Source organism: Aulostomus chinensis, chromosome 20 (assembly GCF_037954235.1).
Source record: "Aulostomus chinensis isolate RoL2024-O1b breed Wild chromosome 20, RoL_Achi_v1.0, whole genome shotgun sequence".
Classification (NCBI taxonomy): domain Eukaryota; kingdom Metazoa; phylum Chordata; class Actinopteri; order Syngnathiformes; family Aulostomidae; genus Aulostomus; species Aulostomus chinensis.
The window spans coordinates 17,458,294-17,482,934 of NC_141339.1; the positions used below are offsets into that span (position 1 = coordinate 17,458,294).

Below are 24,641 nucleotides of genomic sequence, written 5' to 3' on the forward strand. Positions count from 1 at the left end.
TTGGTTGAAAAACATTGATTTTATTGTTCACAGTGCTCAGAGGTTGGTTGTCAGAATAGAAATATACAGTCCAAAAAAGAAAAGAAAAAGACATCCAAACACTAGAGATTCAGGTTAGACCAGCAAGTCCTGCTGGGAACGCTTGGTCGACCATTGTGCAAACATCTGTATTATCACATGTTCACCATCACATATATCATCAGCCTGTACGTAGCAGAAAGTTTAGAGTGAACTCTAGGGACGGTTACAATTCCTTCAAATAAAAAACAACAACCCATCAGTCTGGTAGCTGCACACGTTCAGTTTTCCGCTCACTGCCGTTAGTCAAGACTTCACGTAGTCCAAGATGGAACCGGAACACACCGCGTAATCTAGTATGAAACATTGTTTAATTATTAAAAATGGTTAACAGGCACAAAAATCAAGGGTATGGTTCCAATACTGAGCATGATGAAGTGGCTGTAATGTCATCATGTGGGCAGTTTTCACACGTTTTCAAAGTGTTTCCTTGAAATACGTCATAAATCTCTAGGTGACGGGGACACGCTGAATCTGTGGATGCTGTTACGCTACAGACGGCTGAAAACACCCGTCGCTGACGACACCACACAGTCAAATAGTTCCCCTTAACATATTCTGACGCGCATTTTGAAGTATCACATTAGAAAAAGGTGATGCAAACAGCGAATTAAGTAGAACCTTCAACTCACATGACCGGATATTCGAAAATGTTGTTTCCGAGAGCAGCAACATGTCCAATACTAGCTGGCACCAAAGAACATAACTTGCCCTCCTGAAAGCACTTCCTCAAGACCTCTTCACATTTGTCATCTGCGACTGACAACAGATTCTTCTCCTGTGACGTTCCATCTCCTGATCCATACACACACACATTATGCATTTCATGAATTGCAACATTTCCAAAGTTTGTTGGAAATTTGCTCGGCAGTTGGAAACATGCAGACAACGTCCCTGTTGCCAACCACACCTGGAACCATTCCTATTATTTTGAACTGAAGACTTCAAATAAGGCCGGTGTTGAAATATACTTGAATTCTCTTTTAAGGGAGTAAAATGGAAAGAAGAAATACCCCTCAGTGCCGCAATAAAGAAAAAAGTTCACAGACAAGCTGGTATTTGTCTTGTAATTGGACACAAGCATAAGAACAGATTGTTTTGATTAAAAAAAAAAAGGTGACTCTAGAAAAGATAAGCCCAGTCGTACCATTTTAGTCGATGATGCACGGATTTACTCCAGGAAGTGAAATCCATATGGCTCAGTGACCCTGTATCGGCGCTGATTCTGAGGTATAGAAGCACAAGGCAGCCTGAGGCCTTGCGGTTTTTATTTATATCTACACAAAAGGCAGTAAAGTCAGTATTAGGTAGCATTTTTAGGTGATGTTTCACATTTGCTCACACAATCAAGTCTCATCAAGACTGATCGGTCGGGGAGCTTTCTCAGTAACTAGCGCTGCGTGAAGAGATGAGTCACTAAAATCTGTTACCTACGTTTATGGAGCATGCCTAGAACCCTGCTATGGAACTTTGTGGTGATATAGTGAAGACATTAAATATTCACAGGCTAATATTCCATCACTATAAATACAAACATGGCCATTTTATTACAACTTGGCCAAAAGTTATTGCCTTGCAGGTCATACAAAACGTGTTTATTATACTTTCTAAAGTTTTTTTTTTGACAGCATTTCAGTACATGGACAGTGATAATCTTACACACTACTTTATAGAATATATTGTATATTGGCTGGGTTGTAAGAATCATAAAGCTTAGATTATTCATCTGTAGCTGGGGGAAGACGCGGGGCCTGTTAGCACCATGAACCGCTTCGACCTCCCACACATTCTCAGATTATGACTAATTGATCTGTGGTGATATGTATGCTTTTATTTGAGGTTCTTCTAAAAAAAAAAAAAAAAAAAAGCCCAAGCGTGTTTCTTTGTGACTCCAGAAAGCTTATCAAGCTTGCCAAGTATATTTAGCATGAATGTAATGGCTACTGACAGCTAGCAACCGCAAAACTGTTCAAAAATGACTCTTCACAAACTCTGGAAAGCATCTTCCAAGATAATTCACGTCTTATTTAAATTTTGGGCTTGAGAGTTTTCAAACTGACATTTTTGGGCACTTTTGCTGTTGTGTTGTTGCTGTAGCAGTTGCTAGCAATGTTGCTGCTAGTAGCTCCAGGCTAAATGACGTGGCTGACTCTTTCCAAATTCTTTCTTCTCATAAAGAAGTGATTCTGAAGGGGAAAATGAACTTTCTGGGCATAATACAGTTTTCGGTGAGTATTTGAAAGGCAAAATACATTTTTGGTTGCAGTATTGCTTTAAATTAGTCTACTGATAGGATAAATTATATGATTTTTGTAACTGACATCACAACTGTCTCGGCTCAAATCAAATCAGATGTATCTGTGATTGCTAACTTGCCACGGATGATACAGTGATAGAAGATACAGTGCCTGCAGCATCCACAGTTGTCAACGAAATATAAAAAGAGGTAATTAAAGCAGTGAGGCCATGTATCACAAGAGCACGTTGGCACCTTGGGTTGATTTCTAATACTGGGTGAGAGATCAAATAGAAAACATGCTGCTACAGTAATATGTGCATATGTGTTTGAATATGCTGGTAAATCTGAAGGAAAATACGAATAAAACAAAATCAAAACACCATGATAAATGTATGAGTTTCACAGACCAAAGAGATATTAAGGCTTTGTTAAGTCAGCGATTGTTAAGTGTGGTTATCTGATAAATAGAAGTACCCGGTTAAGCTGTTATAAAAGTAAAACCAGTGTAAAGAGTTAGTTCAGAATATCCAATAAAAGCTTGCTGAGTTTTAGACATTAAAAACTTGGGAGGTTGTACATCGTGCGTGTAGATTATAAGATTCAGAATGAACATAAAACAAGTACAATGGCTCATTTGTGTTCTCCGTGTCTGCAAAAGCATCCTGGTGATAGTAGGGTTAGTAGGATACTTGTTAGTTTGCAGTCGCAGCTTAGTGCTCGAGTCGATTCAGTGACGATTGGTGAGAATAAACATCCAATAGAAGTGCAAGCTGTACAAAATACCACAAGTGAAATAGATACTGTCTAAAAGTTTAAAAAGCATAGTATATATATATATGTATATATTCTTCTTTCATATATTGTATCGTATATTTACCAGCTGACTTATATATTATTTTGGCTTTTCTTTACTGTCTGAGCAGCATTGTGCAAATACACTCATAATTGTCTTCATTTTGTGCCAACAAATATAACTTTTCTTTTCCCCACAGCTCAAAGAGCAAGGCATGACACTGCCAAACTGGCATTTAATTACTAAGATGATCCAACCATTTGCTCAATAACTCCTTTTTCCTGTAGCGCTACAGCACCCTGCTCCAGCAGAGGATGCTATTTCTCAGCAAAACCGAGCTAGACTCCCATTCAGAGCTCCTTTGAGCATCCAGTGGAGGGAGCCACAAGGAGGAGGGTCAACAATCCTCTCCTCCACTCAGAAATGAAGAGGAAACACCTCAAGAAGCCAGAGGAGGTTTAAGGAATGTCGTCTCCCTCTCCAACCTCGCCTTCAGGTTCCTCTGCGTGAGAGGGCATTTGCGTGTCAGACGGTGTGCGCGCATACAACAAGCGGCTCCACTGGGCCTTGTTCTTGTGGAGGTGACCCATCATGGTCTGGCTGAGCAGGCTTGGCTCGGTGAAGCGGTACCACTCCTCAAACAGAGGCTCCACAATGTATGAGATGAAACCTAGGACAGGGACAGCTGCTGTTAGCCTATGGAATGTGGTATTTGCGTGTGCATATGTGTGTTATTTCACAATTGTAGATTGTGGTTGCAGGCACTCACCTTTCTGGATGGCTGGGACAGAATCAGCCTGCTGGTTGCACAGCGGACTGATCTCCAACTCAAAGTGCCTCTCAAGGTCACCTGATAGGTTAGAAGGAGTCTAGAGTTTAGAAAACTACCGCCACATGCGTAAAGGAAAATCAAAGAGGCAGCGACGTAGTTTCGTCTCAACGGGATTTTCTTTCAGACATTTAAAATGAAGAACACAGAAAAAGGAGGATCTTGATGTGAATCGCATCTGTAAATGTACAGAGTGTAGATTTCCTACATCAATAATAAACCATATTTGTTTGAATATTTTGTGAAGTTAAAATAAATCCAAAAAGCGGGGCAACACAGAGGTTTACATTTTTAAACCAAGACTTCCAACAGCTGATGGCAATAAATTACTTCTTCTTCTAATGAGTTGCATCATCAGCTCATACACGCTGGTCCAACGGTGAAGATTAGAACAGCTCACTTAATCGTTGACATTGCAGTACATAATGTAGTGCAGCTGGGTTAACTGGGTTTAACTGGTGTCACAAATGCAGCCGACACACAAGAAAACAGAGAAAGCACACATTATAGGAAAAACCATCACGGAGGGCACTGGCGGTGTTTCTGTGGTTACTGCGATCTTGCATATTTTGCTCCACAGGTTGCACAAGTGCTGCTTGAGTACAGATTGGCTAGATTTGTGACTGATATGACAAAAAGTTGTCGATGTGATATGCAGAGGCGACAAACGTCCATTGCCGCCATGGTACAGACGTTGATGGTGATCCACTGATTGCTCATTGTGTGTAGGCGGTGGGAAAAAAACAAATTCACTCAGGTTGTGCAGATTAAATTCCTTCCCAAAGCAGACAAAATCTACACATTAGCTGTTTTGAGCGCAAGTTGAACGAAGAACTTCACATGGACCAACTGGTTTTGCATACGACCTTAGCAGGTACTGTGACGCTGTCATGTTTCAACGAAAACCTTGTAGATGCTTTATGTAAAAAAGATAAAAATAAGTCCACTTGCATCACCAAGCCAGGGACATTTGTCCTAAAAACACCAGGGCCACAAAATCTAAGAAACCAACCATCTCCAGAATAGCTGATGTTCTGTATCAGAGATACAAACATGAGAGGATGCACTACTCACCCTGCCGGAAGAACTCCTCACACACTCTCTCACTCCATTGTTTACTGAGCTCCCAAACCCGACATGGGTTACACACGTCTGCACACTTGAGAGCAATCTGAAGACAAGGAGACACACGACGTTGTTTGAGCATAGTTTTTTGAGGAAGTTTACATCATATTGTAAAATGTTTAACAGTATATATAAATGTGACACGTTACACTTTATTTACCTGCAGTATAAAGTGCCTGTGAGAAGCCAGTTGAAGATCCAGGTCCTGGTTGTCCAGATGGTCTCTGAGGGTCAACAAGAACTCGTTCTGTCTGCTGATGTCTGTGGCCAGAATCAGAGAGCCGAGCTGCTGTTCTATATCCTGCCTGCAGACGGAGGGAGCACAGAGAATAAAATGGTTGTCAGTTCATCATCAGAGTTTGTGGATGCGCATGGGCCTCAGAGAAGGTTTTTTTTATTTTCCAGAGTTCGCCCTTTTACAGAGCACTTAAAATGAAAATGTTAAAACACTTCTGTTATGCAGATTATTGTGTGTCCATGTCATTAAAAACAAGGACAATTAACTGAATAATATCATGATATTCTTGTTACGCGGCATGTGTGCGTTCTTACGACATATCAGCAGGCAGGTGTGACAAGAGTCCGGACTCTCTCAGCATCCCCACAGTCGATCTCCAGTGGTGACTCTCCAGCACCGACATGTTCTGTACAGGACGAGCAACATACAGTGCCTTGTTTGAACTCAGTTGCACTTATTTTACCTTCAGCCCAGGTTAAAAGACACAGGCACACGCACAGGTACCTGATAGAGGGAAGCCAGGTGATGTCTGGTCTTGATGAGGAACGGTTGGTTGACCCCAGGGTGGTCCACGTCATGGGCTGCTGCAGCCATCAGACCCAGGAACACATCCAGAGGGCTCAGCTGCTCTGCAAGCTACAACACATGAAGGGGTTCAAAAATGCTTCCTTCGACTGGAGGGATGTTTGAACTCATTTACAATGAATCTTCACACACTGATGAGTGTTTAGTGTTTATCTGAGGTTGAGTGAGTCTTCTATGGCAATATTGACTTGATTAATACAACACTCTGACAACACTCACTCTTAATACAACACTCTACATCAGCTCCCTCATCAAGAAAGCACAGCAGAGGATGTACTTCCTGTGGCAGCTGGAGAAATTCAGTCTGCCAAAAACAATGATGTGCACTTCTACACAGCCATCATTGAGTCCATCCTCACCTCCTCCATGACCAACTGGTACGCTGCTGCCACCGCTAAGGACAAGGGCAGGCTGCAGCGTGTCATTCAGTCTGCAGAGAAGGTGATTGGCTGCAATCTCCCATCTCTTCAGGAACTGTACACCTCCAGGACCCTGAGGCATGCAGGAAAGATTGTGGCTGATCCCACCCACCCCGGACACAAACTCTTTGAGACACTCCCCTCTGGCAGGAGGCTGCGGTCCATCAGGACCAAAACCTCACGCTGTCAGCCTTATCAACAAGGCCTGGAACCCCCCCCCCCCCCCCGACACTCTTCTCACACCACTCTGCCTCTGACTCTACTTGTCACATTGACAGTATCATAACTCTATAAGTGACAATAATGCTCAGCTTGGACTACTTGTTCACTTGCGCATTTTCATTTGCACATATGTTTTAGGTAATTTATCACTGCCAGCTGTACTGCTCTTTTTATCCCAAAAAACAGATTGTGTATATATATATATTTACACTGTTATACTTTTTGTACTTTTAAATAGTTTATTGGATTGCATGCACCAACAGCACCACAATAAATTCCTCGTACGTGTAAATCATGCTTGGCAATAAAGCTTTTTCTGATTCTGATCCTGAGTAAGACACTGCCACGTAAACACAATTTTCTGATGACTTTAACCAAAATGAGGTCGTAGATGGAGAAAGCAATAATTGGATTGACATTGACAGGTGCTGGAGACATGTATACACCATCACACTATGACATCTGGAGCTTTTGCAGTTATTCACAATGCATACTGCACACAAATAGTTTGATGAGACACGGTCCAGCTTGCAGCGCGTTTTGCCAACTTGATTCAAATCAGTGTTTTTTTTTTTTTTTAAGTTTTCAATTTTCAAAAAACACAGCGCAGTAGCAACATGTCAAAGATAGCTTCACCTTCTGGATAGAAACTTTGACATACAGATGTAATGCTCTGAAGCATGTCATCAAAAATAGAAAAGGAACCTTAGATCTGCAAATCATGTAATAGCCTTAAGTGAAATATTGTCCTATTAAGAGGGAAGTCAATATTCCACCAGCTGAAAGGTTAAAGTGACTTACATTATCTTCTTCTGAAGCAAAAGTAAAGTATTAAATATGTGCTTGTTTTTTTTTTTTTCTTAGAGCTGAATTACTTTTCCTGAGAATTGAAAGATCCGATATGTTGCCCTCTAAACTGAAGGACTCAAAGTTACACATTGTGATTCATAGCTGACCTTGATGTGGATCAGAGGGTGGTAATAAATGCTTCATGGGACAACAGGACAAAACAGCATATTGATCATAGGAGCAGCAGCCTCGATGCTTTATGTGTGTGCTTGGGATAAGAGACACACCGGCATATGTGTGTGTGTTTGTGTGCTGTATTGAATTCAATTTATTAGTCTAGGTGCTTTTAACAAAACAGGTGCATCACAAAGTGCTTTACAGAGCAACAAAGGACACAAAAGCAATTACTGTATTAGGGGAAAGATGCAGAGACATTTAATCTGGTCAGAGGGCTTCAGGGGTTTCTGCTGGCTGTGGACGAACCAGATGCTGAGATCCCACAGGGAGCCAAGTAATAGAATATGAATCTGTGTGTGTGTGTGTGCGCGCGCATGTATGTGTGTGTATGCGTGAATGTGTGTGCATGCGTATGTGTGTGCATGCGTGTGTGTGTGTCTTACCTTGGGCTCCTTCAGGTAGCAGTACATAGCTTGAGTGACATCTGCAGCATGAACAGCATTGTGATAAGGATTCTGGGAGTGGTAGTCCTCTTGCACCATTCCTTGAAACATCAACAAACCATCTCAATTAGGAAAAATTCACACAGAGGGTTTCTAGTTAGTCTTACAGACAGGATGTAAAACCTGATGGCTCAACAGTTTGTAACTGGCTGGTCCTCACATCTATTGTGCACCTCTGTAACAAAGTCTTTGCAAACCTGGTTGATTACCAAGAGGAAGACAATAGCTGTTAGGCATTGCTTCCTGTCTGTAAAACTAAACTGAGAGCTAAAAAAGACCTATAGCGAGTAAGAACATTTATGAATGTGGCACAGAATGCAATGACAAAAACATTTTCATAAACATATGACTGTAACGTTGTCACCCAAATGGCATAAGCCTGTGTTTTTTGTGGGTGAAGGAATAAAATGGCGTGAGGAGAAAGAACTAGAACCTCGTTTCCATAACTAGAATAGAGATCATTTAATCTCATCGCTCTTTTGTTGTATGATGAGCTTGTTATGTATCCTGGATTAGTATTCACTTACTAGGCAACAATGGCTTCACAGTATCTGTAACCCTCATCCATATTTGTTCATAGTGTGAGGAACATAAGGCCAGAGTCTCTTTTGTGATGACTGACTGTTGAAGACAAAGCAGTTGACGTCACTCTGGGCTTTCGTAAAATTTAAAATCCCTCTCAGCTTTCAAGCGCATTCTGCCCCACCAAGAAAGAGGCCTGTTACAGAGAGAAATCTTTCTAACTAGAACAGACCATGACATGAGAATGCACCAGCCCTCAACACCAAATTAATTCTGTTAAAACTGTCTTATGCAACTCTATATTTGTTATAATGGGGTTGTTGTGAGAGCAGATACAAATAAACTGCTTAACAAGCTTCCTAATGATGCAGACAATTGGCTGGCGCAGGAATGAGTCCTATAACCTACAAATAAGTTGGTTCCGTCCAACATTCGATTCACTGGTCTCAGTGTCTTTGGGTCTTTAATTGAATGCCTGAAATCAGGTCTGTGGTTAGCAGTAGCTTAAGATATTTTAACATTTTGTTCTATGGCATGATTTTATTTTCAGTAAATACACTTGTGGATTTCTAAGCATCTACAAGTCTTAGAAATTGTTGATTACTAACAAGAAGCAAAACAAGACCACCGCAATAATGCAATATTTAGTCGGTGGCGATGCCAGCCCACAAAACCATGCCATCTCTGCAACATCTGACTGGAGGGCATTCAGCACCCAGCCATACCAGATGTAAATAAAATGCTATTTTTCACTGTGTGAAACAGATCTGCCCCAGAATCTCATCGGCTCTCCCTCGGCTCATGCTACACCCCTCCACCGACTACAGTGAACATCGGCTTCACAGTTTTTGCGTAATCCCGCTCATAGACAAGCCATCCGCCTTTACACGCTTCCGGTAAAGTGATGTCATAGCTGGCTTGATTTTTAAAAATATTGATAAAACCTAAAAAGAGAGCTTACCTAACATTTTTAGCATATCCTTAAAAGTCTATCCTAAAAAATTAGGACACACCCACAAACTGCTGAAGCTTACCCAGAAACCTGTGCAGTTTGACCATGTCCAGCTGGAAGTGATGAATCAGACCATAGACGTTGAAGAGGTGGCACATCAAAGTAACAAGGCTATTACCTAACACACACACACACACACAAATTAATTCAATGTAGAAAATATTTTGTATTGCACAGGGATATATCTAAATAAAATAACCTCTATTAGTACTCAGTATGTTAAATTACTACATTGTGATTTACAGACATGAGGAATGTTAGTGATGTCATAGGAATACTTACCATTAGTAAGACGATCAAAGAGGAAAATATCAAAGTTCCACGTGCCTACTCTTGATAGCATATGCTGTAATGAAAAGATGCGGCACACATTTAACTTGGTCTCCAACTCCTTTGTGTGTGTGGGGGGGGTGTGTGTTTGCGTGTGTGTTCTCACCGCAGCCTGTCCCAGGTAGTCATCATCCAGCAGGTGTAGATACTCAGGGCTGTGGGGCACCAGTCCCCGAAGCAGCCTGGAAGCGTGGCAGTACCTCTGGAAGCTCAGCAGACGCTTCACCTTTCTCCTGGTGCCGGACTCTACCTCCCCCTGCTGGGCACTGGCTGAAATGAATAAAGTAGATCTTAGTGCTAAATTATAATAGATGAGCTTTCAGTTTCAGTGAGCCCACGTAAAGGAACGCACAGGTTTGAAAACTGCATGAATTTGTGTCCAATATTTGAAAAATATGGCGTGCATGTACAAAGATGCTTCCTATGAGCTGCATTCAGAAACAAATGTAAAAATATATTATCACACAACTCTTCTCATATAAGCTTATTAAATTCATCTTGAAGAGACACATTGATCTACGGTACACAGCAATTACAGGTACCGTTACATGATGTAGTCTTGGTATGAAGAAGTTGTCACTTGTCTCTGTTTTTTTTTTCTTCTTCTTCTTCTTTTTTTTTTTTTAAAGGGAACATAATTACGAGTAAAATATTCATGTCACGTCACTTCGGTACATGTATTCAGCAGAAATGTTGAATTGTACTATCTTATGACAATTTGTATGTTTATTTAGAGATATCCTGCAGCAGAAGGTTATTTATTTGTTGTTATCAGTGCTAACGGTGTTAGAAAGTTTTTTTAATGGAATAGAGGAATGATCAGTGTTTATGCTGACAAGATGTTCAGGGTAATGAATGAACGTGATCTGTGTTAATGAACCCACAACCGCTGACAGGCTTATGTCAGCAATAAATCAGCTTCTAGTGTTTGAGTATGCACCACTGGGTGAAACCAGTGGCGATATAATGACCACACGAGTAAATATAAGATGAAAACAACCCTTGGTAGGACGTAGTGTCGGTAGTAAAGAGACGTACTCTTAAGGATGCGCAGGTTGATCAGCGGGTAGGATCCTCGTCTCTCTGCCAGCAGCACACCAGCATGACCAGTGATTAGTCTGCCATCAGCTACAGAGAGAGAAAGAGTAACAGGGGGAACAAAACTTGAGCAAGAAGTATTTGGTGTACGTGTGTCTTAATATTGGTCAGTATCATGCATGTTAACATCTATGAATCGCTCTCTCCGGGACAAGGGAGGGAGAGAGGAAGGGGTATAATGAGAGCAAAGTGTTCTCGGATGCTGTACATGGATGTCCAATGGGATAAACCATATTAAAGTAGACTCTGAATCCTTCTGATTGTTAGGAACTCTATAAAACAAGAAGATCATTGACGTCGCTGAGCCATCAGGACATCATGCATCTGGTGAGACTTTGCCTGAGGAAAATGGATTTCATGCTGCAATGCAGCTGTTATGGTGAAAGTCTGAACACATCAGATCACTGCTGCTTGATTAGTTACATACGTTGTAGTCCTGAAACTCTCTCAACACGTTCTTTTAGAAAAGGGACAGGAGAATTACCGTATCACTTATATATGAAATGCTCATGTTTTTCTGACAAGCTGGCTGCATAAGATCTAAGTTCCTTCCAAAGGAAATGCGATGTTTGGTTAAATCCCATCAGTTGAAGAAGAACATTACATTATAATGGATTCCTGAGTGTATAAAAGGAGTCAGGCCTTTTTTCAGATCCCACCTCTCACCACCCGAGTCTATTTCATCTGTGTGAAGACTCTGTTCAAGTCATAAGCTACTCCAACTAGGATAGACATTAATATTCAATCTTCGCTCTCAAAAATCTTGGCTGGGTGGAACACGTATGATTTTCCTTTGTCTTCCAACAGCAGCTGAATCATGCAAATAGTTTCCTTTTCCCCAAGATGCTAATGGGGAACCATGTTTTGTGATGAAAATTCCTGTTTCTATTGGAAAGGGGGATGTTTGCATGGAGGCTCACCATGAGGATGCTAAATTCAGCGAAGGAAGGGGAACTCCTTGGGCTGTTTGTTTTTGTTTTTTGGCTTATATTACCTTTACTTCTCTCAAAAGCAAGATTAAAGTGTCATGTTGAATGACGGGTTGTCAGTCATCACGTCCTCCGTGCAGAGAGCCGGGATCAGCAGCAGCTCTGTAGTACTGTACTGCTCAGGACACGTTTTCTAGCAAAAAAATACATCATATAGCACCTACAAGAAGAAGAATCTTTATCATATCATAAATAACTGTAGAACATCCTTGTGTTCCTAAGCATGCTGCACACCATATCACTTCACAGCTGCTCTTTTCTTTTTTTTTCTTGGTAGGTATTTATTTGGTAGATGAACAAATTTTTACTGGAGAACTCATTCTGAGCAGCACTATGTAGCTGCTGCTGCTCTGCACAGAAGGCACCGACTCACATCAACTGAAGGTCCATCCATCCATTTTCTACCGCTGATCTTGTTAAGGGTCGTGGGGGGGAGGGGGGGGTGGAGCCTATCCCAGCCTTTCAGGTGAGAGGCAGGGTTCACCCTGGACAGGTCACCAGTCCATCACAGGGCCAACACATAGAGACAGAACCAGTCACACTCACAGTCACACCTACGGTCAATTTAGAGTATCAATCAGCCTCGTCCCCTCTTGATGTCTTTGGACTGTGGGAGGAAGTGGAGGAGAACCCACACAGGAACAGGGAGAACATGGAGACTCACACAGAGAGATCCCGTGCCCTTCTTGCTGTGAGGCGACAGTGCTAACCACTGCACCACGTGCTGCTTCCAACTGAAGGTACTTCAATAAATCCAAATATGACTTTAGCCTTTAGGTTATTTGTTCATGACAAATGTAGTTATTTTCCTCTAGTTGGAAGATTAGTAACTCTCTCATTTATTTCACGAGAGAATAAATTTTATTCTCGTCAAGAATATCTTTCACCTTCTTGTTTGGTCAAATAATAAAAAGATTTTAAGAATTTTTTAACACCAGGAAATACTAAATACTAAATACTGCCTGTGAAGCGGACGATTCTAAACCCTCGACTCCCGAAACAATCACACGCAGCCGACTCAGTCACATGCACATCAACATGCACGAAGTGTGCACTTGACTAAACTAAAAACTATGGGAATACTGAATAATTTACAGGTCAGATGTGAGGAACTGGAGCGTACTATGTCCCCTAGGTTGCATATTCACATCTCCTGTGTGACTTCCTCTTAAGTGATGTTAAAAGCTACCTGTTATAATGTGGTGGAGGGTGCCAGAATTTGCAGGTGTTCGTGGGCTGTGTAAGCACCTATACATAAAACATGCAAGGAAAAAGGAGGCATCATTCTCTATGTATGCATGTTAACGGCCAACAAACAAATAAAAAGCGCTCAGGGGAAGTGACTCAGTCTAGTAAAGTGAGGCAGAAGAGTCCTGCTGGCCTAGTTTGTGGAAGAAAATGAGAAGAAGGGGAAAGCCTCTTTCCTTTTTTATCCTGCGTGCTGGCAGGCAAGGAGTGAAGGAAATACATCATCTGGAAAAACCAGCGCACTAACACTCCGATCACACACACACGCACACACCACAACACAAACACACCGCCCTCTGGCGTGCTTCACTCAGCCCAGCCATCTTTCCCCACTCCATCGTCATTCAGCCTCTCCTCCTCTACTTCTGGCTACTGTCTCCACATCCCCCTCTCCTTCCCATCATCCCTCCTGTTCATCCGCCCCTCCAACACCACACGCACACACACGTCTCCTTTTTTCTTCCTTTAACTCTGAGTGGTAAATAGGTCATTGTCTCCGCACTGTGCAAAACTGGGTCATTTAGGATGAAAACATGAATTAGAATGGAAACGGTGTTTAAAGACAATGCACACACACCTCAGCATCCCCCAGACTGCACATATAACACCCCCCCCACACACAAATATATATATATATATATATATATATACACACACACACACACACACACACGATAATGAGGGTAAATAGATATTTCCTGATTTCAAATTTACAAAAAACAAAACCGCACATTTGGCACACATCACACACACAAACACACACAGGGCACTGACACTAATTTGTTCACTTGGATTCCCTGAATTTGTGTGCGTTTATGGCACAAAAGCTTCTGGGAAATTGACAGCCAGACACGCCGCAGCACCAACAAGCCAATACAAACGCTTTTAAACACACAGCAGCAGATGATATTTCCTGCTGCCTGCAGCTGTTGCTTTATCTGGATACATGAAAAGATGCATCAACACAGCTGCTGCTACGTTCCTTCTCCTGAGTGAAAATGATTTGGCTTCATTATTATTTTACGCTGACAGCCACCAGCATACATTACGGAAAGGTGATGTTACCGATCTCTTTCATACCAACCTAATTTCTCTACTCCTCTGTAGTAATAAAACCTTTTTCCACACCAAAACCCATCCTGTTTTAATCTTTAAAAGGTTTTTTTTTAATTTTTACATTATTAATTTTATACCATCTTCAGTGAAACAGTACATTTTTACAAAATACTGAGATTTTTTTTTCACCAAACATCCACATTTGAAATGGCTTCACATCAACCCCACAGTTTTCCTAATTTATTTCTACATATCCCGTCATTCAGTCAAAAAAAAAAACCCAAAAGAACAAAAATTATTTTAACAATTTGCAGCCTTGCATCATCCCTTTATTCTCAGAAATTCTGATGTGTGAAAAAAATACTTGTACTCACTTACAGATTTAAATCTTTCACAAGGTAATTTTTTTATTTGTGAACAATACCACAACATAAAATGTGTGGGTTCTTATCCCATTTGGTCCATTAGAAATCTTAAGAAAACCTACTTTTGCCTTACTTTTCACTTATTTTGTCTGGCTTTTTGCTGAACCCAATCCAACTAAAACCAGTGAATCCCCTTCTAAGTATTATTTTGGTAATTTCAGCAAATATCAAAAATGAATCATTGTCATTACTGGCAATTTCTTTCATCGTCACCCTTTACTTGTGCTCAAATATAGCCCGTGATGATGACTACTTATTGATGGCGATGAATGAGGCGAACCAATGAGGTCATCACCACTGATGAAGGAAGGAGGATGACCCACTGAGCCGATGGTAGCAGACAGACACCTTGGTGAGTCAGTACCGGCACTCAGGTGATCCCCCCAAAGTCTGAGTCATCAGTTCATCATCGTGTAACTCCAGTACTTTTGTACTGACACTGACATCACTGTTCTGTTTTGTACAATGTTGAAATCACAGTGACAGTGGAGATAATAGTGGAATTAGTGCTCGGGCCTCCTGTATGGAATATTTATGGCTGTAGTTAATTTCAGAACCCTGATCTATCCAGCTGCAGTTACTGACATTACAAATAAAATCCTATCTTATATCAGGCAGAGAGTCATGTGTTGTGAGGTGTTATGCTCCAGACAGACAGACAGACGACTGATGACGTCATCATTGTCACCCGCAGCTTAGCAGATGGTAACAAAAGCTTTATTTAATGGACACTCAAATCCCTCATTTCACCGTCTGCAGAACCTCGCCGCGACCTCAACACACGGCCGCTGGCAGGTTGCTTAAAAACACTCTCTCTCACACACACACACACACACACACACACTACACTGATTCTGCAACAATTGATATTTTGCAGAATAATGCTACATCATTACATCTGTGTAAAAAAAACAAACAACAGAATTGTGTATCTAATCAACTGACTGTCAGGTCATGTCGATCACATACAGCAAAGTGCAGTCTGAACTTAGTGCCTCTGTAACACACACACAGTGTATCAGTGTATCAAATGAGAAACTATTGCAATATATTGTGGTCTCAATATTTTGTTCCATCCCAACCATGCACAAGGCAAGAAACCTAGATTCCTGCAGTCAGATATAAAAAATTGATACACAAAAAGAAAATGGGATTTCTGGCCCTCTTAAAACATGAGCACTAACATCTTTATGGATACATAAATTGATAGGGAATTCAACACAATACATACCACAGGTTGATTTTGTTCCCAATTTCTAAAAATGAACCATTTAAAAGGCTCTTATAGATTTTTTATTATGAGTGTGTTTAATGGGCAGTGTGCAAACAACTTAAAACAAACACACATCTATCATGAAATATTCAAATCCTGCAAGCTTCACAGTGTGTGTATGTGTGTGTGTTACCACGCAGCATTTGTTACCTTCCAGATGTGCACTCCTCTCCTCTGTGCCATGCTTCACCTCCTCTACCTCGTCCTCCTCTGCTTCCACCCAACTACTGGCCTGACTCCTCTCAGGCCCCTGAGGGCCTCCCCTGCGTGCCCTCCAGGCTGCCCGGAGCTGCCGCAGAAGAGATGGAAGCTCCAGAGCCAGAGACAAGCCCCCGCAGGTAACCGGCGGGGTCCTGAGGGGACCCCAGACTGGTGAGCGGGGAGCCTCATCTGGACAGACCCCACCATCGACCCCTACACCAAGACTGGTGTCCTGTAGCCTCAGATCTGGGCCCCAGAGACCCTCCAACACTGGCATCGCAACACCACAAAGACACAAACTGATGACGGACAGGTGGAAAGAAAAGGAAAGATCAAACTAAAGAGGAGAACTTGAGGGAGAGAGGAGAGAAAGAAGCATGGCAATGAGACAAAGCAAGAGAGTGAAATGAGAGGCTCACCGCCAGGTAGCCATAGGTGAGGAAGAGAAGGAAATAAAAAAGATAGTAACAATCTGGATGTGGGACAGCACGATAAAGACTGCAGGAAGAGAAAGAATCATGCGCAGCTAAGAGCAACTGAGAGCGCAGAGACTAGTAAAAAAAGAAAAATGATGTGCTGAAAAGCAATGCCAGAAAAAACAAGAGAGAATCGCTTTGTATCCCTCTCTCCTCCCAGACTCAGATTGTGATGGTCTGCTCCCTCCTTCTGCCGCATTTTCTCTCTTCACTACAGCTACAGTCTCACTCCTTGTTGTGGAGTCTAAAAGCCCCTCCTTTCCTCACTCTCAGCTCACTTACACCCTCTCTCACTCTGCCTGTGTGCCAGTGAGACACCAACAGGATTTGTGTCAACTACTGAGGGGGCTCTGAGTTCATAGCTACAGCTCCTGATCAGTGGCAATGGACACACACACACACTTCAAATTTACAATAATTGAGTACAGACTAAAACAGTTCTTTAACCTGAAGGCAGAAGAAGGTGCGTTTAGTAAGTCACTTGTCATTAAGGTTTATTTGTTCTGAGATTTGTCCGGGTGACTGATCAGCTGAGGGATTTTGAACACGACTGACATCTCTGATAGACGCAGAACAACTGGATTTATCTGGACAAATTACGTCATATTGCATTAAATGGAAGATGTACAAATAAATGTTAAAAGGCTGATTACATTCAACAACACAACTTGTGGCCAGGGCTACCTTCTGACCTTACTTTCCTACTTTCAAACATATCCTCGTGTTTTCTTAGAATACTTCAGCTCTTAAATTTTATGAAATGAAATTATGTGAATAGTTTGAAACAAGCCAGTTTCATCTAGACTGATCATTCATGTTGTGGACTCGTGCTGTTTTCTGTTGTTGTTGTTGCAGATGTGGCGATATTTAAGAACTGATTTTCAGCCTAAATATCACAGCCGATATTTACAGATCAAAATCTGTATAAAAACATTTTCAGTATATTAAAAATACACATAAACATTGTGACTTGCAAAAAGGTATTATTTTTCTTCATTTCATTTTTCATATCAATAATTTACTTTGTTATTGTTTCCAAGCCATTTTTGATGAGACTTGAACAAAAGTGCGCTGGTATAAGTTACGTGACCGACATCTGCTGATACAGATGACGTGTTGATGCTATCGTGCATCCCTACATTTGCGATTGTTTCTAAAACGTCAATGTCAGATATTAAACTAGAAAGCATTCAGCACATACTTCCACCAAGGATGTTACGTGGATGCAGAATAAAAACACAGTATCAAAATTTGTTCATAGATTTTCTTCCCAACTGCCAAAACCTGGTCTTTTAAAAGTTCACCCACCCACAACATGAACCGAACAATTTCTAATCTAAAATGCCTCAAAAAACTTCATTAAAAAATGCTCAAAAAGCATTTGAGATTATCAACAATTATATCGAAACTAGATCTGGATCACGGATCAGGAATACAAATGAAGGTTTATGGAAGCTGGAACGTTCCGCCTTCAACCAACTAACATGGACTCAAAGAATTTGATCACATTCATTTATAATATGTTGAGAAACAGCTGTACAAAATGTACAATTTGATCCAGCTGGCCTCCAAAAGTTAATCACTTGTTCCTTGTATTATGACCTATCTTTCCACCAAATTTCATCTTAGTCTGTCCAGTGATCACATGACCTCCCCAGCAACAATACTGTAGTCAAGTGCATAAAAAAGACCTAGTGATAGTCTTTTTATGGACATTATCAGGAAGGACGCAGCGTTATAGCCGCAAATGCTGCAAATGTTCCAATGAGAACTACAGTCACATGCAGACAAATGTACTGACACACACACACACAGACCCCCACACACACACAACGAAGCACAGACAGGCACACACAGCCTTGAACATCACATCAGGCCCAAGAAGCTGATTGCAAAGACAAAGACAAAGAGTGTTAAGATAAAAGCGTGGGAAAGTGTGCAGCCTCGTCCCATTTGCATTCATCCCATTTTTTTTTTTTAATTTCTTAATATCGGAGGTTAGTTTATCTGTACATTTCATCTGTAATACTGGACTTTTAACATTTTAACACAAATATATTTACAATAATCGGACAGACAGACATTTGGATCACTGTATGGCTGTTGCTGGCATAGAGACGAGCACAACTCAATATCGAGATAACAATCGTGCAATGTTTCCTCATACGTTGATATTAGAATCCAGTGTGCGAATGATAACAGAGGCAACTGCTATATTACGAACACTACAGAATGAGACTGACCGGAGATTGACTGATATTCCTGGCAGGGGGGGGAAGCCGAAATGGTCCAATGTCGTGAAAACTTCTGAAATTATGAAGAACACGTGAATAGAAGCCGCATAAACAAAAACACAAGGACAGTGTGAGAATTTGTGACAGGAAGATATTCAACAGATGGTACAGAGCCATGATAATGATGTAGAATGTGACAGAGAACGATAGCAGAGAGATGACAAAGTCAGCTAGAGTCTTGATGAGTACACTTGGGAGTCAGCCAGTGGACCCGCATGAGCTCTTTTCTGATTCTGTTTCATGACTCCACTGGTCACATTTTTTTGGCAGGTCGCTGTGGCGAAGTGGGTCAACTGGTGAATGAAGCGGACGGACTAACAAGCAAACAAGCGGCCAGTGATTGAATCTGCATGTTTGCTTGTTCGTGTTTGAGCGTAACTCCTCGTGCTAGTATGCCGACACGTGCGTTCACATTTTTTTTCCCCCCGCACTTTTATTCACACCATGTATCATAAGATTATTTCACACTTGTGCTCCCCTCAGCAGGAAATAGCTGAGATGAGTTACAGCATGGGTGAGCTGCAAAAGCACAGATCCCAGCCTGGAGTAGTTTTTGCTGATACACACAACTGGAACCTGAACTCCAGCAGATGGAAAAATTGTCCAGAGATACAAGTGGTGCTGCAGCGAAATGAGCTTCTATGCTGTTCACTTGCTGTAGTAGCAGAGGTGGGACAAAACATACAGTAAATACTGCAACAGATGGTGAAACTTTGCTTTGTGATACAGGACAGATACATTGGTGCCAAGCATGAACATTTTCATAACAACCGGTGTTATAAAATAATTCACTCTCTGCTAATTAGTCTTCTAATTTTGACAAGCTGTTATTGTACGTACACTTTTGTTGGACCTTGTTTTCATCACAGTTGTCAAATTCTTTGAAACTGACACCACAGCGCAGTACGTAAATACATGATTCCTGCTTGTTTATGGGTATCTTCTTGTTCAGTTGCAAAAATTTTGTGATCGTAGATGAGCTGTCCTGCAACACAGGGATTCTCACAGAATCGCAGTGTTTGTATCGTGACACTTTCACTATCATGAATAAGTCTCTGATTCCCACTGCTAGTGTTACAGTGTGTGCACACTTATCTGCTCCCACTCCTGCCAGATTACTCTCATCCTGTCCCAATAAATCCTGACCCGCGGGGATTCCCAAACCAAATGTCGGGCTCTTGCGTATGTGTACAGCTCAGTACAGGTCAGGCCCGGAGCTATATGAGTACAGGCCAGGCTTGACTTCCAGAACTGCTCTGCATGGTGACCCATGACTTCATTTGACCTCTGGAAGTTTACAAAACAAGAAAATCCCCTCAACTAACCAACAGAGTTTCAAGATACCAGAAATATGCCTCTGTGTCTGACGTGGATACTGTAGCGGCAGTAACCAGGTGAAGAAATCCTGAAATTCCAAACATCTGAAAACATTCATCTATTTGTAGTTGACAAGCAACATGAACAACTCTGGAGTAGTCAGGTCAGCACACGTTCTTACCCAGCATGAGATATCGTATGGCATTCTCCTCCAAGCTTTTAAAGGCCTCTGCTCCACACCTCTGCAGCAGAGAGATGAGAGGGAGGGAGCAGAAACATTAATATTACAACATCCCAAAATACACTGTTATCAAAGAGCATCAATGAGCATCCATAATAAATAGAAATGGTGTTAAAAGTCACTGAGATCCTCCACGTAAACGAACATACGCGCAGAACTCTTTAAAAACCGTATGCCAGCTTGCAGTTTTACCATCAGCACTCAAATATTCTTGCCTATAAAAACCTATAAAACACCTATCAAAAAAAACTCTTAAAACGTGAAGATTTTCTGAACAGCTTGATCGTCACATCTACCAAATCCTTCGGTTCTCACAATCTGTAGCAGCTAGAAACATGAGACGAAAGCAAAATAAGCTTGGCTCTTAGGCTTCTACTCATTCAATATTCTTTGACGAACAACAATCGACACCTAAAATCACTGTCATCACTACATTCATCTTAAAAGGATTCAAATAGTGCCTCAAGCCACATGTTGCATCAGGTCTAAATAAAAACACATGAGTTCTCCTCGTAAATTTTAAAAGGTAACATGTTACAGTAAAATTAATAGCAGCTAGTTCATGCTTATTTCACAGTAAACTAATATGTCTAAAATCATTCATGGCATTCATGTGTGCAAGTATGACAAATCAGTTTGAATATCTTTTACAATCCTCTCTTGTTTATTTCTTGAGTTGATCTGCTGCCCTACTTTATAAAAAAAAAATAAAAATCATCTCCTGAAGTGTTTTTACCATTTAAGAAAGAAGTCGACCTATTACATTATCATATGATGAGGCAAAAGCCTTGTGTATTGTGCTGAGTTTTAATATCTGTGAGACACACACACACACACCCTTGCACTTGTATCTTTGAGGGAAGTTTCGTGGATGTAGTGCATTTCCTAGCCCCTTCCCCGAACCCTAAAAGTCACAATACCAGACCCTAAACCTGACTACAACCTAGGTCTAACCCTGACCCTAACACCAAGTTTTGACCTTAGAACAACCCTTTGAAGTTGGAATAACAGGCAAAAATGTCCTCACTTTCCAAAAATGTCCTAACTCTGTTGGATAAAAGCATACTCTGGTCCTCATTATGTAGTAAGTAAAAGAACACAAGCAAGCAAGCAAAACACACACACACACACACACACACACACACACACACCTGATTTTTTTCTCACTAATATTGTATATCTGGAGTGAGGGAGGCGAGGTATGTGTGAAGCCACACCAGCGGTGGCGAGGTGTGTGTGAAGCGACAGTGCCATCTGATGTTCTCGTAGCGACATGTTGGACAACAGCATGGAGAAAGTGGGTCACTCAGCATCCTGGCATAAACTGGCAATGATTTGCGCTGTAATCACATGCTTCCACATGGCTGCTCCTCCCACTAAATGCTCCGCTGTACTAACTGTACTTATTCTAAGTCATGCATGTTGATCTCATTTACTGCTTATTTAATTAACCAACAAATCATTATTGTCTTATATGATTGAAAACTTTTCTATGGTTCATAATCCCTGACAGATGTTGAAGATCTGTGAATTTCTATGACGCATCGGTTTACAAATCAATCTTTGTGTTGTTGTTTTGCCTCAGAAACACGCCTTATTGTCCATTCGCCTCGTGGACTGTATGATCTCACTCCAAGAAAAAAGTACAGCGAGTACTTTTCTGGTTTCAATTCCAACAATGCTTTGTAAATCTCTTTCATTTGAGGAGGGAAGGAATGAATATATACTGAATCCTGCTCATCCAGAGAATATAAATTGAAAGTAATCCAGTGACGCTCCCCAACCTGACATCCACCCCGGAGCCTTATTACATCCGTATGTCCCGTGGTGTCGTTCAGGCAGACTCGGTCTGTACATTTCTGAAATGAGGTCAGCTATTTATAATGACAAGTTATGGCTAATAATGGGTCATCATCCGTGTGCAGAGTAGACAAGAGTGAGAGTGAATTGGATAAACCTGTTGATAGAAACCAGGTATCCCAGCTGACCTCCTGGATATTAGGGGTGGAGAAAAATATCACGAAACCTGACAATCGCAATATTAGGTTTTATGATGCTGTGCTGAAATCTTAAAACCGCTGGTTTAGATTCACATCAGACAAATCTATCCTCAGCCATTCCAGTCAAATGTAACTAGGAGGTAGCGTAACGTGCTAACGGTAGCATTGCAAACATACATTTGTCATTAAGAGCCGCTCCCACAGCATGCCGAGCTGAGGCCTGGTCATGACTGAACATGACTCTAAAATACAGAACAGCTAAGCGCTAACACGTGGATCCCTCTCAGCTCACTCTGGAGCAACGAGCTCTAACACCAAAGTCAACAAATGTAACACAAACGCACACATGAAAAAAGGTAAATACATTTTAAAAAAGGAAAAAAAGTAACACAGTGCTAAGATGCGTGATTTAACAGGGACTATTTTTTTCCCCCAACTGTATTATAAACCCAATATTTCACCCTCCTTACCATATCAGTAATTTTAATTTTATTATATTCTACTGCTTTTCCACATTTTCTTGAAACTCGCAAGTCTTCTTTTTTTTATTTTGCTAGTGTATTTGCTTTTATGTTATTCTTACTTTTTCATGGTTTTAATTCAGGTCTGACATGCCTTACTGGTTGGTAAATTAGTCTTTATTTTCATTTCCCCCTTTTCCTGTTTTCTCTACAGCGTTTACATCAGACGTGTTTAGTTGTTTGACTTTTTTTTTTTGTACATGACCCCTACAATATTTGTGACTGCGATTTTCAGAGCGGATATTGAACAGCCACACATGTATGAACAGCAGAGGCCTTAATGGATGGCGGTTGTCATCTATAATCAGTTAGTACATCTTGTTCAATGTCTGAGGGAAGGGCACGAGTGTACCTTGCGTGGGAGGATTTACATCTAAACTAGCACATTGTTGTCTACTGGCTGACGGGAAACGGGTGGAGGGAAGCAAACCCGAGGCAACGACTGTTCACCCGTCCAGCCCATGGGAGGTTTTTCTTTTTTTTTTAAAAATCTTCACAACATGCTCACTGTCCATGTTTTCCACAGCATCTCTTGTCAGGGTTCACATTATTATTCACCGCAAGTGGACAGCTCCCTCTCTCACTCCAGCTCATTGCAGCTGCAACTGTTTACCGCCTCAGCTCATATGAAGTCAGAACTGGCACAAAATTAAAAAAAAAAAAAAAAAAAAAAGAATTCAAAATTAATTTATGACCTTTATTATTTTTTACATTCGCAAGCTTCTTATGATTTGAGTGTGTGAAACTCAATGGAAAAAGACAACTTCCTCTATACGGTGGAGTGTAGTTGAGACTGTCAGGAGCAGTCGATGGGATGCTAGAGGGACGACGCCAGCAGCCAGCAACCTGTAGATAGCGACTGACTTCATCATACGCTGACAGTAAAGACCGTTACTCTATGTACAGGACTGCAATATTATTTTGGCAGATTTAAAATAATTACACTGCAAATAAACAGCTGAGATTCACAGCGTCTTCTGCTGCACGCTGACAAAAGTCACATGACTCGCAATCTCTGAATGGTTGGGGTTCTACACTCAGTTTTGAAATAAATAGTCTAGAAAAAAGTTATACATACATAAAAAATAAATATTATTCCTTTCAAAATTATAATTTGAATGTTTTGGATCATTTTCATGTTTTTTTTAAGAGCCTGAAAAAAAATTCTGGAAGAACAGTGACAATTTTGAAACTCTAAAAATGTGTTGAATGAAGACTGTAAAACTCCAGTGCAAAATAATATTTAATATTTTTTCAAGCCTTCAATTTAAAAAAAAAATCCCTCTATTGCATTTCAAGCTTTTAAACACATTTTTTCCACGTTTTAGAAGTTTTATTTTCAGTGTCAGAACACGGCAGGATTCCGACTCCGTACCTCTGGACGAGTGTTTATATTTCACCGGGCGCGCGAGAGTGACGCAGCAGGACTACAAGGTCGGCGACCGTGTCCGGACAACCGGATATATGAACACCGCTTTATTTTGTATTTCTTCCTCACGTCTTACCTTCTCGTCCCGAGGGGTGAGGACAGCAACGACCTAAAGGACAACGGAGTGACAAGTTGGCGTTTCCTCCACGTTGCTTCCGACAGCATAGCGAGAAGCTGCAGTATGATAAGGGGGCGGGGCCAGTTGGAGTGGA

General features: G+C 41.2%; 1 protein-coding gene across 2 annotated transcripts; it reads right to left on the reverse strand.

The window, feature by feature from the left end:
• Position 1: 1 nt before the first annotated feature.
• Positions 2-24,589, reverse strand: LOC147243077 (3',5'-cyclic-AMP phosphodiesterase 7B-like). Of its 2 annotated transcripts, XM_086189917.1 has the most exons (13): positions 24,506-24,589; positions 20,420-20,480; positions 10,900-10,989; positions 9,968-10,131; positions 9,814-9,877; positions 9,554-9,649; positions 7,938-8,038; positions 5,807-5,938; positions 5,617-5,708; positions 5,225-5,369; positions 5,014-5,110; positions 3,880-3,960; positions 2-3,780 (listed from the first exon to the last, which is right to left on the reverse strand). In XM_086189917.1, exons 2-13 carry the CDS (start codon positions 20,424-20,426, stop codon positions 3,569-3,571), a joined length of 1,281 nt encoding a protein of 426 aa, XP_086046043.1. In that variant the 5' UTR covers positions 20,427-20,480; positions 24,506-24,589; the 3' UTR covers positions 2-3,568. The 2 variants fall into 2 exon arrangements, with proteins under 2 accessions (XP_086046043.1, XP_086046042.1); XM_086189916.1 differs by lacking the exons at positions 20,420-20,480; positions 24,506-24,589 and adding an exon at positions 16,101-16,841.
• Positions 24,590-24,641: the final 52 nt, after the last annotated feature.